The sequence below is a fragment of the Varanus komodoensis genome, unplaced genomic scaffold (assembly GCF_004798865.1).
Source record: "Varanus komodoensis strain SLA01 unplaced genomic scaffold, ASM479886v1 scaffold33, whole genome shotgun sequence".
In the NCBI taxonomy this organism is placed as follows: domain Eukaryota; kingdom Metazoa; phylum Chordata; class Lepidosauria; order Squamata; family Varanidae; genus Varanus; species Varanus komodoensis.
In genome coordinates this window covers 79,055-90,816 of record NW_025335817.1, presented here as the reverse complement: position 1 = coordinate 90,816, position 11,762 = coordinate 79,055, and the positions used below count along the sequence as shown (strand labels likewise).

The following is an 11,762-nucleotide window of genomic DNA, read 5'->3' as shown; positions in this document are numbered from 1 at the left end:
GTGGAAGTCCAGCTGAATCATCAGACCTTACCCTCATTGTCCTCTGCTCTCTGGAAGTCATCCATACTAGAGTCCATCAGCACAATTTGTGGCGCTCTGTCCCGTAAATTAATCACTGGTGGAACTGGCTACCGCAAGATGTGGTTTACGCCAGATGATATCAAAACATCACACTGTTCCCCGAGCTGTTCCTGTTCCCTGTTTTTTTTCCTTCCCTTTTCGTTTTTGCTTCTCCTGCTCTAGATGACTCCCCAGAGGACTGTTTCGATGCAGCCAAGCATTTGGTCTGTATTAATTAGTTTAGTGTTTTCTCCTGCTGTTATGGCTTACGTTACCGTTTGTCAAGGTTTTAGCTGTTACTAATTTCATCTTATAGTTCTGCTGTGTGTACATGTGTGCATGCCATGTTAGCCCTCCTTAATGTAGACCTATGGAAATGCATAGGACTTCTATTAGATTAACCTTGCCTTCCCAACCTGATGCTCTCCAGGGGCATTGGATCACAAGGCCCAGCATCTCCCTGTTGGCCACACTGGCTGCAGGAATCCATTCACTGATGATCAAAAACAGTACCTCCATATCATAGAAACATAGAGAGTCAGAAGAGGTCTCCCGCGCCATCTAGTCTGACCCCTGGCTCCAGCCGGCTCCACTCATGACATGCCTACCATGTGCGTGTTCAGCCTATCCTTAAACACCCTCACCGATGGGGCCTCAACCACCTCCCATGGAAGCCCGTTCCACACCCTCGGGGTCCTAACCGTCAGGAAGTGCTTCCTGGCATCCAAACTGAACCTTGCTTCCTTGAGCTTTGCTCCGTTGGAGGCGTCCTGCCCTCCTCTGCAGGTGAGAACAGGTCTCTGCCCACCTCCATGTGACACCCCCTTGTATACCTGTATGTTGCCAACAGATCCCCTCTTGAGTCTCCTCTTCTCCAGGCTGAAGAGACCCAGTTCCCTCAGTCTTGCCTCAAATATCAATATTTTCCTGCAAGGTGCCTTAAGTCCCTTACTCTCAAAAGGTGGGGTAGAAAAGCGTAGAAAAGGCACCCAAAGCTGTGCCCTGCACATGCTGACATTGCTTAGACATCCTTTGCTTTGGTTCCCGGGGCACCAGTGGCCCGTTAGGGTGGCACCCGCTGCAGTGACACTGGCAGCATTCCCAATGGCGACATCCAGTCCATTTTGCAAGCTTTAATGATACCTAATTAATGGACAAAAGTTCTTATCGTCAAAGCGATGGTTTTCCCAGTTGGGTGTGAGAGTTGGACCATAAGGGAGGCTGAGCGCCGAAGGACTGAGGCCTTTGAATTGTGGTGCTGGAAAAGATTCCCGAGAGTCCCTTGGACCGCAAGGCAATCAAACTGGTCAGTCCTAGAGGAGATCAACCCCGACTGCTCTTAAGAAGGCCAGATGCTGAAGATGAAGCTCAAATACTTTGGCCACCTCATGAGAAGGAAGGACTCCCTGGAGAAGAGCCTAATGCTGGGGACAATAGATGGCAAAAGAAGAAGGGGACGGCAGAGGATGAGGTGGCTGGATGGAGTCACTGAAGCAGAGGGTGTGAGCTTGAGTGGACTCCGGGGGACGGTGGAGGACAGGAAGGCCTGGAGGAATGTGGTCCATGGGGTCGCGAGGGGTCAGACACGACTTCGTGACTAACAACAACACAACAAAGCTGAGTCTTTGTGTGCCCTGCAAATGCTGACATTGCTTAGCCGTCCTTTGCTTTGGTTCCCGGGGCACCAGTGGCCCGTTAGGGTGGCACCCGCTGCAGTGACACTGGCAGCATTCCCAATGGCGACATCCAGTCCACAAGGAGGTGTTCCGGCTGCAGCTGCCAATTCTCCGAAGCCTCCAGCCAGACCCTCAGTGGGCAGCAAGCGGTACGCACTAATCAGTGCCAAATTTAAAGGTGAGCGGGGAACTGCAAAGGGAGAGAAGGGGAATTAGGGAGTTGCCAAGTGTGTCTGAAACATCTCAGAGCAGGTTCTCTGAGCTGCGGATTCTGTGCAGCCCGGATGGGGCTTCCCATGCAGGGAAGGGTAAATTAGGCCTTAACTGAGGCCTTAATGCAGAATTCCACCTTGAAATGCATTTCATATAATATGCATTTCATTTCATATATGCATTTCAAGAATTCCACCTTGAAATGCATCGATACTCAAGCCCTTATCCGATTGCAGGTTTCCTCCTTTTTGCACGAAAAGCCATGCATATTTTTGCGAGCACTTTTTTCTGAATTCCACCTCAGTTGGCACATTTTTGAAATCTACACCTCATACATTTAAATAGCATTTCTGAGTATTTTTTCCAAGGTGTGCATTTTTATAGGACTCTCCCCATTTTTCAGTGCTCTTGAGCACATTTGGAGCAGGTCTTCGGCAAGCTCTGAAATGTGCGGATTTCAGCTCTGGATTGATCCATGCCTGTATTTGGCCTGAAAGGTACAAAGTGGGTAAGTCTGATTAAAAACAAAAGGAAAATGTTTCTCTCAGACGACATTAGTGCCTCTTTCCACTTGTGTCTTTCTCAAATACTGATGGTTTTTTACTTTTTGCATAAATATTTGTGCATACTTTTTTTTTTGGAAAAGTACTAATTCTTCTCCCTGTGATAGAAGTATTAGTACACTGTGTTTTAACATGCAGATGTATTTTGTTGCTCTGTAAATCGCACTGCAAACTCAGAGATGAGCAGACTTCAGACTCTTGCTGCTTTTAGGCCCAGGTTGAGTTTCAGGAAGTCTGAACTGGATACATCCTGGTCAAAAATGAACTGAATTTCTCATATACTCTTTGTTTGGGGTGGGATCATTTTGTGGCAATCGCTTATTATTACTTACAGTGTTTAAGTGGTTGTGTTGCCTGTTTTGTAAAGTATCAGGCAAAGAAACAGTGCTTATTTCCATTAGGCTTTTGACTGATTGCCCATCTGCCTCTCCACATTTAGAATTGTGAACTGTGTTTGTTATACCTGAAGAGCAGAGAGCTCCAGGTGACCACGGAAAATGCACCAAGCTGCTTGTTAGCTTTTCTTGTTCGTGGCACCTGCTCAGATAAATGCATGGAAAGAGGGCATTCCTCAGCAGATGGTCGCTGCTTTCAGCCAGCAATGGAATTGTGTAACCAGATGGTAGACACAAACAAGAGGCAGTAGCCATATCGGACCATCTTGCTCTACGCGTACATCTTAGTGTGACTCAGCAGCTCATATTCTGATTACATTAATTCCCAGAATGGCCACATGTCCTCTTTTATGGGACAGTCCTCTGTTTGGAAACATCCAGTGTTGGAAGGACCCTCCTGCCCAGCTTTTCCTGGCCACAGTCTTCCAAATTTGGGCGTGATGGGCGTGATACACTATATCTGCTTATAGTGTTGTCTAAATGTGCATGCCTATGCAAAATGTACTCAGACTGTCCCCTGTTGTACTATTATTAATTTGGTGGGGCGTGAAGCTATTTTTCCTTTTGCTGACTCAGAAGTATATACCCTACTGCTGGTTTTCTGGCCTTTGCTTTCGTGTTCAGTTTTTGGCTCCGCTTTTCTCGCAGGGCCAGGACCTGGGAAGTACAGTCGGCAGCCCTGCACTGGCATTAAGGACCACGACTTCACCAAGTATGCTGAGCCAGCCTACTCCATGCGAGTGCGATCCAAAGAAAGATGTAAGGGCGCCAGGAGAGCAGGGAAAACAGGTTCTTGCAGGTAGCCCTGGGCAGCTAACCCTGAGAATGGCATCGAGGCTGAAGTGAGCTGCCCAGCTCTGAGGTCAGATGAAGCTGGGCAGGAGTCACTTTTGAATAAGAAGGACCGATGTATAAAATCGGGAACCTGCGTATATTTACAGGAAAAAAATGGACATGTCAGGACAGAGCTATTGTCACATCTCCCAGATTTTCTTAAATTGCGAAGCAACAGCAGATGGCCTCAGATTTGATTGGAGCAATGGCACTGTAGGACAGGGCGCAATTTTCCTCATGTAAATTGTTCCTCCCAAAACTGGTATTACCACCATCACGTAAAAGCAACAGAAACAATGCAGGCACCAGGATTAGGTCTCTGAATATCAAAACCATCACCACTAGTCTTTCGGTTTAAAACAACCAACAGCTAATAATGAAAATGTTACAAGAAGTCAAATACGTAACAAAAAGACGAAGAGATAAATCCTTGCAATGTTGGTTAGAGGACACAATTCAACAATCTGCCAGACCTGCACCCCAAGTCTTACCAGGGTGACTTAAGGTGGCAAAACATGGCGCAAGGTGGGGCTCGTTGGAAGGTTAACCCGATGATGCTGTGGCTGGAAAGGACTTCGGTCTCTTGCCAGCTCTATCTCAGACAGCAGCAGGACATGGAGAAGCATCTCTGATACCGAGCTAAGTGTCCCGGCAGGCATGCAGATATCAAATCATTGTGGCTGCCCAACCCATGTCTTTCCAAAGCCTCTTGTGACACTCCCAGGGCCACCTCCAGGTCGGGTGGGCCCCTGGGCAAGGCAGAAGCTTCTCATCCACTGCTCTGGCCCACGGCGATTGCGCCTCCTCCGCTTTCTCATAATTGCCCCCCTTGCTTGCTTGAGGGGCAGAAAGACAGTGAGGAAGGAGGCCGTGTCATCTGCTCCTCCGACTCGCCAGTGCTGATTGGGCCAGAGCAAGAGGCTGGTGAACAAACAGTGGAAGAGCAAACCCCAGGAGCTCTTGCCAAGAGCCCCGGTCGGGGCGTGGCCTTGACAGGTGTTCAGCTGTGCCCCCCTTGATGCCAGCCCTGGTGTTTCTCTGGTGGGAGGGAGAAGAGTGTCTGTATGTGCCAAGCGGGCAGGATGTGGGTGTAGCCCGTGGCCCTCCACCTGACTCCGGTGCAGCCCTCGGAGCCAAGGAGCTTCGGCACCCTGATGAAATGTCTCGAATATTAAAACGGGAAGTCTGAATTTTGGCTCGGAAGGCAGTTCGGCTGGGCATTGCGAAGACACTCGTAGCAGCGGCCAGGGTTATCTTGTCCAGGAGAGGCCACACGGGCAAACCAGTCGAAGCCCCTGAAAGGTGTTTCTTCCCACCATGTGTGTTTCTATGCAAGGTGCAGCGAGCTTCAAAGAGGGAGATGAGACCTGGGAGATGAGTGCGGGGCCACGGCAGCCATGCTAAATCACCCGTTCTTCTTTCCCTTGCAAGTGATCACAGCTGTGGAGAGTCCCGGGCCCTGTTACTTCGTGGATCCCAGTGTTTCTCATGTTGGGATATGGAGGCCGGTATCATTCCGCATTCCGCAGGAGAGAAGGAGCAGCCGTAAGTCTGGAGCTGGGTTTGCTGTTGGGGTCGACACGTTTGGTGGTTGACTGGGGGGCAGACCGATGGTGAGGAACGGCGGTGGAAGCAGCGCGCACGATTTGGTCCACAGAATAGACCTCGTTGTCATAACCCCAATCCCATCATGCAGTTTTGGGGAAAGGGAAAGCAATGGGAGAGGGAATTTGACCGCTGCAGGTCAGGAAACCTGGAGTGAGGTGGGGAGCCTTTGGAATGCGCCAGGTCTTAAAAACGTGAGAAGAACTCGGCTGGATCAGGCCAATCTGGGCCGGCATTCTGTCCATGCAGTGGTCACCCAGGTGCCCTCGGAAACCCAGAAAAAGGGTCTTGAGTTCAATCGCACCCTCTCACCCATGTTGCTCAGCAACCTAGTGTGCCATCAGGTTGTCTCCAACTTATGGCAGTCCCATGAGCGAAAGCCTTCTGAAATGTCCGGTCCATTACAGCCCAGCCCAGCCCTTAAATTCAGACCCATGGCTTCCTTTGTGGAGTCCACCCATCTCATATTTGGTGGTCTTGTTTTCCTTCTGCCCCCAACTTTTTCTTGCATAATTGTACATAGGCATCTACCTTGGGTAGCACAGGACTAGTAGCTTTTGATAACCTCATTGCCCATGGATTTCTGCGATCCCTTTCTAAAGCCAATCAGTTTGATGGCCTCTGCTACGTCTTGCAGAAATCCTGAAATCACAGGCAGTTCTCTGGATTTCCTCCACTCCTCCAGAATTATCTGACAAAGCCCAGGAAGAGCAAGCCTATTCCAAACGGAGTTGGTAAGAGGGGATCAGATTTGCTCCTCAAGCATCCTCCCCCAACCTGGTTCTGCTGAAACCCACGGCCGCAACATCTGGCAGCCAGCTTGGGTTGCCACCTCACGCCGGAGGAGGCTGCCCTAAACCATATCTCAGCCCAGATCAGCAGCAAAGGCAGTGGGGGCTGATTTTGGATCCAGCTCAGCAGAACTTCACCTAGAAGGTGTCCTGAGCTCGACCGGAAGAGGCGGCAGGTGTCAGGGAATGCTCCATCAAGTCGCAACATCTCGTCTTTCCAAATCAGAGGGACTGTACGACGTTGATGGCGTGACCGCCTGAATGAAGAGGCAGTAAAGCATCTGAAAAAGCACTGGGGGAAACAAGAGGGTTATGTAAGCTTTACAGCTATAATCTACTAAGTGCTCTGGAGGTGCCTGTGGAATTAACACTGAGAGACAGTGAATTGCATGTGAAAGAGGAGTTTCATGGCAGCCTGTTCCGTGGTTGAGGCCGTCAGGGCTAAAGATGGCTAGGAGTAGGGACAGGAGGACCCCAGTGTGGAGCAGAAGACAACGGCTTCTGTCCAAGGCCAGGCCCAGGGCCTGGCACCTCCCTTTCCCATGCGCCCCGAACATGAATGTGGTTTACAAAGAAGTAGATGCCCCTCATTTCCAAAAATGACAAGTGCTGGTGGGGGGTTGCCTGGTACTGGTCGGACACCCATGTCTGCAATGCACCAACTCTGCTGCAGTTCCACCTCCACCAGCCTCTTCCCATCCCTCTGCCACGACGTCACTCATTCATAGGACGTTTTTCAGTTCAGGAGGTACATCCAGATTCTGCTGTGCGGTGATCTAACGGTATGAATTAGGCAAACGGGGCAGGTGTATGCCTGTGATTTTAGCATCATTCAGATCCTTTCCTGTTTCGTGTGATGTCCTGGTTTTGTTATTCATGGGGAGCTTCTTAGGCTGCTGAAGCTCCGTGCCGCCCTCCTCGCCACACCAGCAGAGCGAGCTATCAACCCCATCAGCTTCTGAGACGGTGAAGTTGATTTTTTTTGTAACCCAGTCCAGAAGGGACCCTCGAGGCTGCCAATCACCATGATTTAAATTCAATCTCAACCTCAGAATTACACTTTTGAAACTGTATCTCCACATCCAACTGGGATTAAATTTAGCTTTTAAAAATGGAAAAAGAAAAGTGGAGATCTGCTGGATGACAGATTAATTAAGTGCCTGGTGTTGACCCCTGGACCAACTCCTCCAGTGCAGTCAACACTGACTGGCAGCTTCTGCTTTCCGGGGCTGAAGGCAGGGACTTTTTCCAGCTACCAAGAGATGCCTGGAACCAAACCCAATCATATCTGCATGCAAGGCCGGCCCATGCCCTGCCTCCCGCAGCTCCACATTCAGCTTCCCCTCCCCGCGCCCCAGCAAGCAGCAGCCCATTCACACGTTCCCTTCCTCCGTGGGCAGAGGGAAACGCCGAGTGACGAAGCCCCCTTTTCATCCTCTCTTGGTTTGCAGGCACCATCCCAACCCCTGCACCGAACGAGTATTACGTGGAGCGGATCCATCCCCTGGAAGAGCCCAATGCACCAGCGTATACCATAGGGACCCGAACACGCTACCGGGAGAGCAACCCGTATCCGGCGCCCAACAGCTACACGCTCCCAGGGACACTGGGCCCTGGCTTGCCGGTCAAGGTGTCTGCCCCATGCCTCTCCATGGCTTCCAGTGCCTCCGTGTGGCGCTACGCCCAAGACCTGGTGAGGGGCCCTGGCCCAGCAATGTACACCATTCCCAAGCCAGATATCTATCTGCACCGTCAGCCTGCCTACAGCATCTCGCAGAGGTTCAGCTCCTGCAGCAAAGACTACACGCCTGGCCCTCCGGATTACAATGCCGAGCAGGTCACTGCCCACAAGCCCTGGGCCCCGCGATTCAGCCTGGGCATCCGGCACTCTGAGTATGCTCATGGCACGCCCCCCGCTTGCATCGTCAAGGAGTGAGAGCTGTGCTTGGGAAGGGATTTGTCCTTTGCAGAGACCGAGCCCCTGAAGGTCTTTTCCCACCACCGAGCCAGCAACCAGCCAGCTCTTTTTTGGAGGCTCTTGGCTCTCAGGAGATTTGCTTTCCACGATGGCAGGTCCACCTTGTTCTGGGGGCAAGATCCTTTCTCTGTTTGCGCTTGCCCTTCAGATATGCTTTGCTGGTATTGTGCTTGAAGGGAAATGCCTGGCACAGATACGTCCTCCCTTCTCATTCACTTCCTATCCAAGAAGGTTCCTGAATTCAAGAAGCTGAGAGGATCACTTTTGCCGGCACTGATGCAATAAAGAATAACGCATAGATAATAAAACCCAGCCTTTTTACAAAGCTGCAGAAGTGTCCCGTGACTGTCCTCCCTGGGGATCCCAGGGTTAAAGGGACATGCTGAGTCCAATCAGAGCCCAAACCCAGAGTGGTGCGAGTGGCTGCATCCCTCGCGACAGAGATGGGGTACCTTTGCTCTGTACGCAGTCCCCCAAAATGTTTCCCAAGAGGCACTGGACAGCCAGGACACACAACTTGGCGTGGGGCGGCAGATATCTTATTAAAATAGTCTTGTGAACTGAAGGGGACCCATGGGGTGGCGTGGGTCTCAGCTGGCTGCTCCGATGCCCTGTGCTCAAGCATCTGAGATACTTGGACTGTCCGTCTGCCTGGAGCTTCAGTGTGGCAGGACTGCGGGCCTTTTCCAGAAGGTGGCAGTGCTGGCCTATGCTTTCTGCACATCTCCATGCGCCAGCCCCCCACTGCTTCTCTCCGCCTTTAGGTGGCAGCAACCCAGCATGGAAGAGAATGGGCGAGACACTCAGACCTTGGGAACAGGTTTACAAGGGAGAGAGCATGAGCAGAGAGAAAATTCGCTGCAATGCACATGGACGCCTCTGTCACTGCAGAGGGACCTGCTGCATCACAAAAAGGAAAAGGGGCTGGAGACTCTCTTATGTAACACCCGATTCAAGCACACACTTTCCTAAGTTAACTCACACATGTTTAACTTGAATGTTTGCATATGCTTACTGGGGGTGGGCCGGGTCCCCCGGTGCTGCAGCCTCTTTTCACAGAAGCGTCGCTGAGGGGAAGCGGGCCTCATCCGGGGGAATTGCTGCTTGCCACAACACACGGTTCAAAACCAGGGAATGGAGGAGGAAAGGAAGCAGAATTCAGAATGAACGACCAAAGGTATTTCAGTAAGCAAATAGCTGGGAAGTAGCTCAGTGTTTTCGAAGCCTCATTCTGAAATATTCCCCTTTCCACATTTCAGGCAACAGTATTGGAATGTGATAGGGTCTAGCTGCTGCTTCTCAGCCCCAACATCCCCAACCCTCCCCTCAGGGGCATTGTCTGTGCGTGTGAAGGGGGTTCCCATGGAGCTGCTCTCCTTCCCTGGGGTCTCTACTGCTGCAATGGCCACATAGTCGGTGCCCAGAAACCCTGGGAAATGTAGTTTTCCTCAGGCCATCAGAGGACTCAGTAAGGATATTGGGCACCCCGGGAATGACATATCCCAGGGGTTCTCCTGCCTGGGGCAGCACGACAGGCCTTGCATTTTTCCCAGCCAGAAAGCACATGTGTACTTTATCCCACTCTACTTCAACCCCTAAAAGCTAGAATATTTATACTCGGTGCACATCTGGGAAAGGGAAGCAGCCAGTTAGCAAGTCGGGAGACCCACTCAACTGTGTCAGATGAAAGTGCTGCAGATTGCAGGGATGCTCAAGAACCGGCTCCGAGCGACGCATCCATGACCACCATGGCAGGACCTGTCCTCTCGCCGGATGAAAAGAGCGCGGCAGCATCGCTTTCCTACAGCGGTTCAGCCCCCGGCACTTCACTGGGAGTGCCATCCTCTTCGGCGAGTCCTCCACCACCTACTACATCAGCCAAAGAGCGCCCCCTGGAGGGAGGAGGAGCAACTCTGGAACTTGGAGCACCAGTGCTCAGAAACCCCCGGCAGTTGCCTGCTGAAAGAGTCTGATTAGTTTTTAAGGCGAGCAGCAGGTTGTTCTCTCATCCCTGCTAAGATCCGTGCTTTGTTTTTTTTGCTCCTGCTGGTTGGCTTGATTATTTTTACCATCTTACTTTTTATTGCTGTTTTATTTGCCATTCATATGTTTGCAATATTGTATCCGATATCCTTATTCTAAGCCACTGAAATGATTACAGGAAAGGCAGGGGATCTTTGCCTGTCTGTCTATCCCCAACAAGCACACCAACTAAATATACAGAACTACTACTATTATTATTATTATTAAAACCAGGATCATTATTACTGATAGTCCAGTGGCTGTGACCAGCAGTGGGGAATATGTGACCCTCTAAGCATTGCTGGATGCAATTCCCATCAGCCCCACCAACCATCCGTTTTCTCTGCTGTGGTGCACATTATTCAGTGGTGGTTTGATCATGAATGCGCCCACAAGATCTGCTCCCAGAGGAGTTGAAAGCCACTAGAACTGGTTGGTTGACATGGATCAACACAGACACTTGCCTTTCTGGACTTTTTCTCTGGATGTGGTCATAGAGTCAAAGAATCCCAGAAGAGCAGAGTTGGAAGGGGCCATGAAGGCCACCAGGTCCAACCCCCTGCTGTTGCAGGACACAAAGTCACACCACCCCACTCAGAGGGCTGCCCAGTTCCTTCTTGAATGTCTCCAGTGTGGGAGAGCCACCACCCCTCCAGGCAGCTGGTTTCACTGTCCTATTGCTCTGACCATGAGGAAGCTTTTCCTGATGTCCAGCCTGACTCAACTTGAATGGATTATTCCGTGTCCTACACTCTGGTATTAGTGAGAAGAGATCTTGACCTTCCTCTTTGTGTCAGTCTTTGAGGTACTTATACAGGGATCTCATGTCCCCCCTCGGCCTCCTCTTCTCAAGGCTGAACATGCCCAGTTCTCTGTCTCTCCTCACAGGGCAGCGTTTCCAAACCCTGCTGGGAAAGCGGCATAAAAATGGAGTGTCTGATGGGCCACACATGGCCTGTGGCTGCGTCCTTCCCCTTAGTATTTTGCAATCTCCTCCTGCCCCGAAAGCACTGGAAATTGGCCCCTGCAGTTGGCTGGAGCCACGGCTGCTAAACAGTACCAAATGCAGCTTTGAAACGGCATGCACCAATAATTTTGACTTCAGAGGTTCCTTAGAATGAGGCCATGTGGGGAGCTGGTGTTCGACATGGGAGTCCTACAAAATGTCCACCGTGGACTTAAAGGCTGGACTCGGTGGTGCAACAGAGCCATCTCCTCTAAAGAAACACACGGTCCTTGTTGGTTGAGGTTTTATCTGGGGGTGAAGATAGATGCAGAAATTTCATGGCAGGTGACCTTCCCCTTTAAGCGCAGCAGAATCGATCTGTGCTCATTGGTTATATAAGCACATCTTGTTCCTTGGCAGAGGCCCCCTTCCTGCCATGTTGAAATGCCACAAGTCATTACAGGGACAGTAATTATTTTATCGGCAGCAGATGTGGGTGAGATGGCTGAGATCCACTGAGCGAGGAGGGAAAGCAGAACACGAGAGGCAGGGAAAGGGAGAGGCAGGAGGAGAGGCAGGCTGGGGAGGGTGGTCCAAGAGCAAAGGGGAAACTCTCCCGTGAAATGGCCAGCACCCTGCTTTCTCCGAATCCCATACCCCTCTCGATCCGTAGCTCTGA

At 51.0% G+C, this 11,762-nt stretch overlaps 1 protein-coding gene across 1 annotated transcript; it reads left to right on the top strand.

Moving 5' to 3' along the window:
• Window positions 1-1,796: 1,796 nt before the first annotated feature.
• Window positions 1,797-8,073, top strand: ODF3L1 (outer dense fiber of sperm tails 3 like 1). The gene is made up of 4 exons (XM_044438875.1): window positions 1,797-1,914; window positions 3,556-3,666; window positions 5,173-5,286; window positions 7,589-8,073. Exons 1-4 carry the CDS (start codon window positions 1,797-1,799, stop codon window positions 8,071-8,073), a joined length of 828 nt encoding a protein of 275 aa, XP_044294810.1.
• Window positions 8,074-11,762: the final 3,689 nt, after the last annotated feature.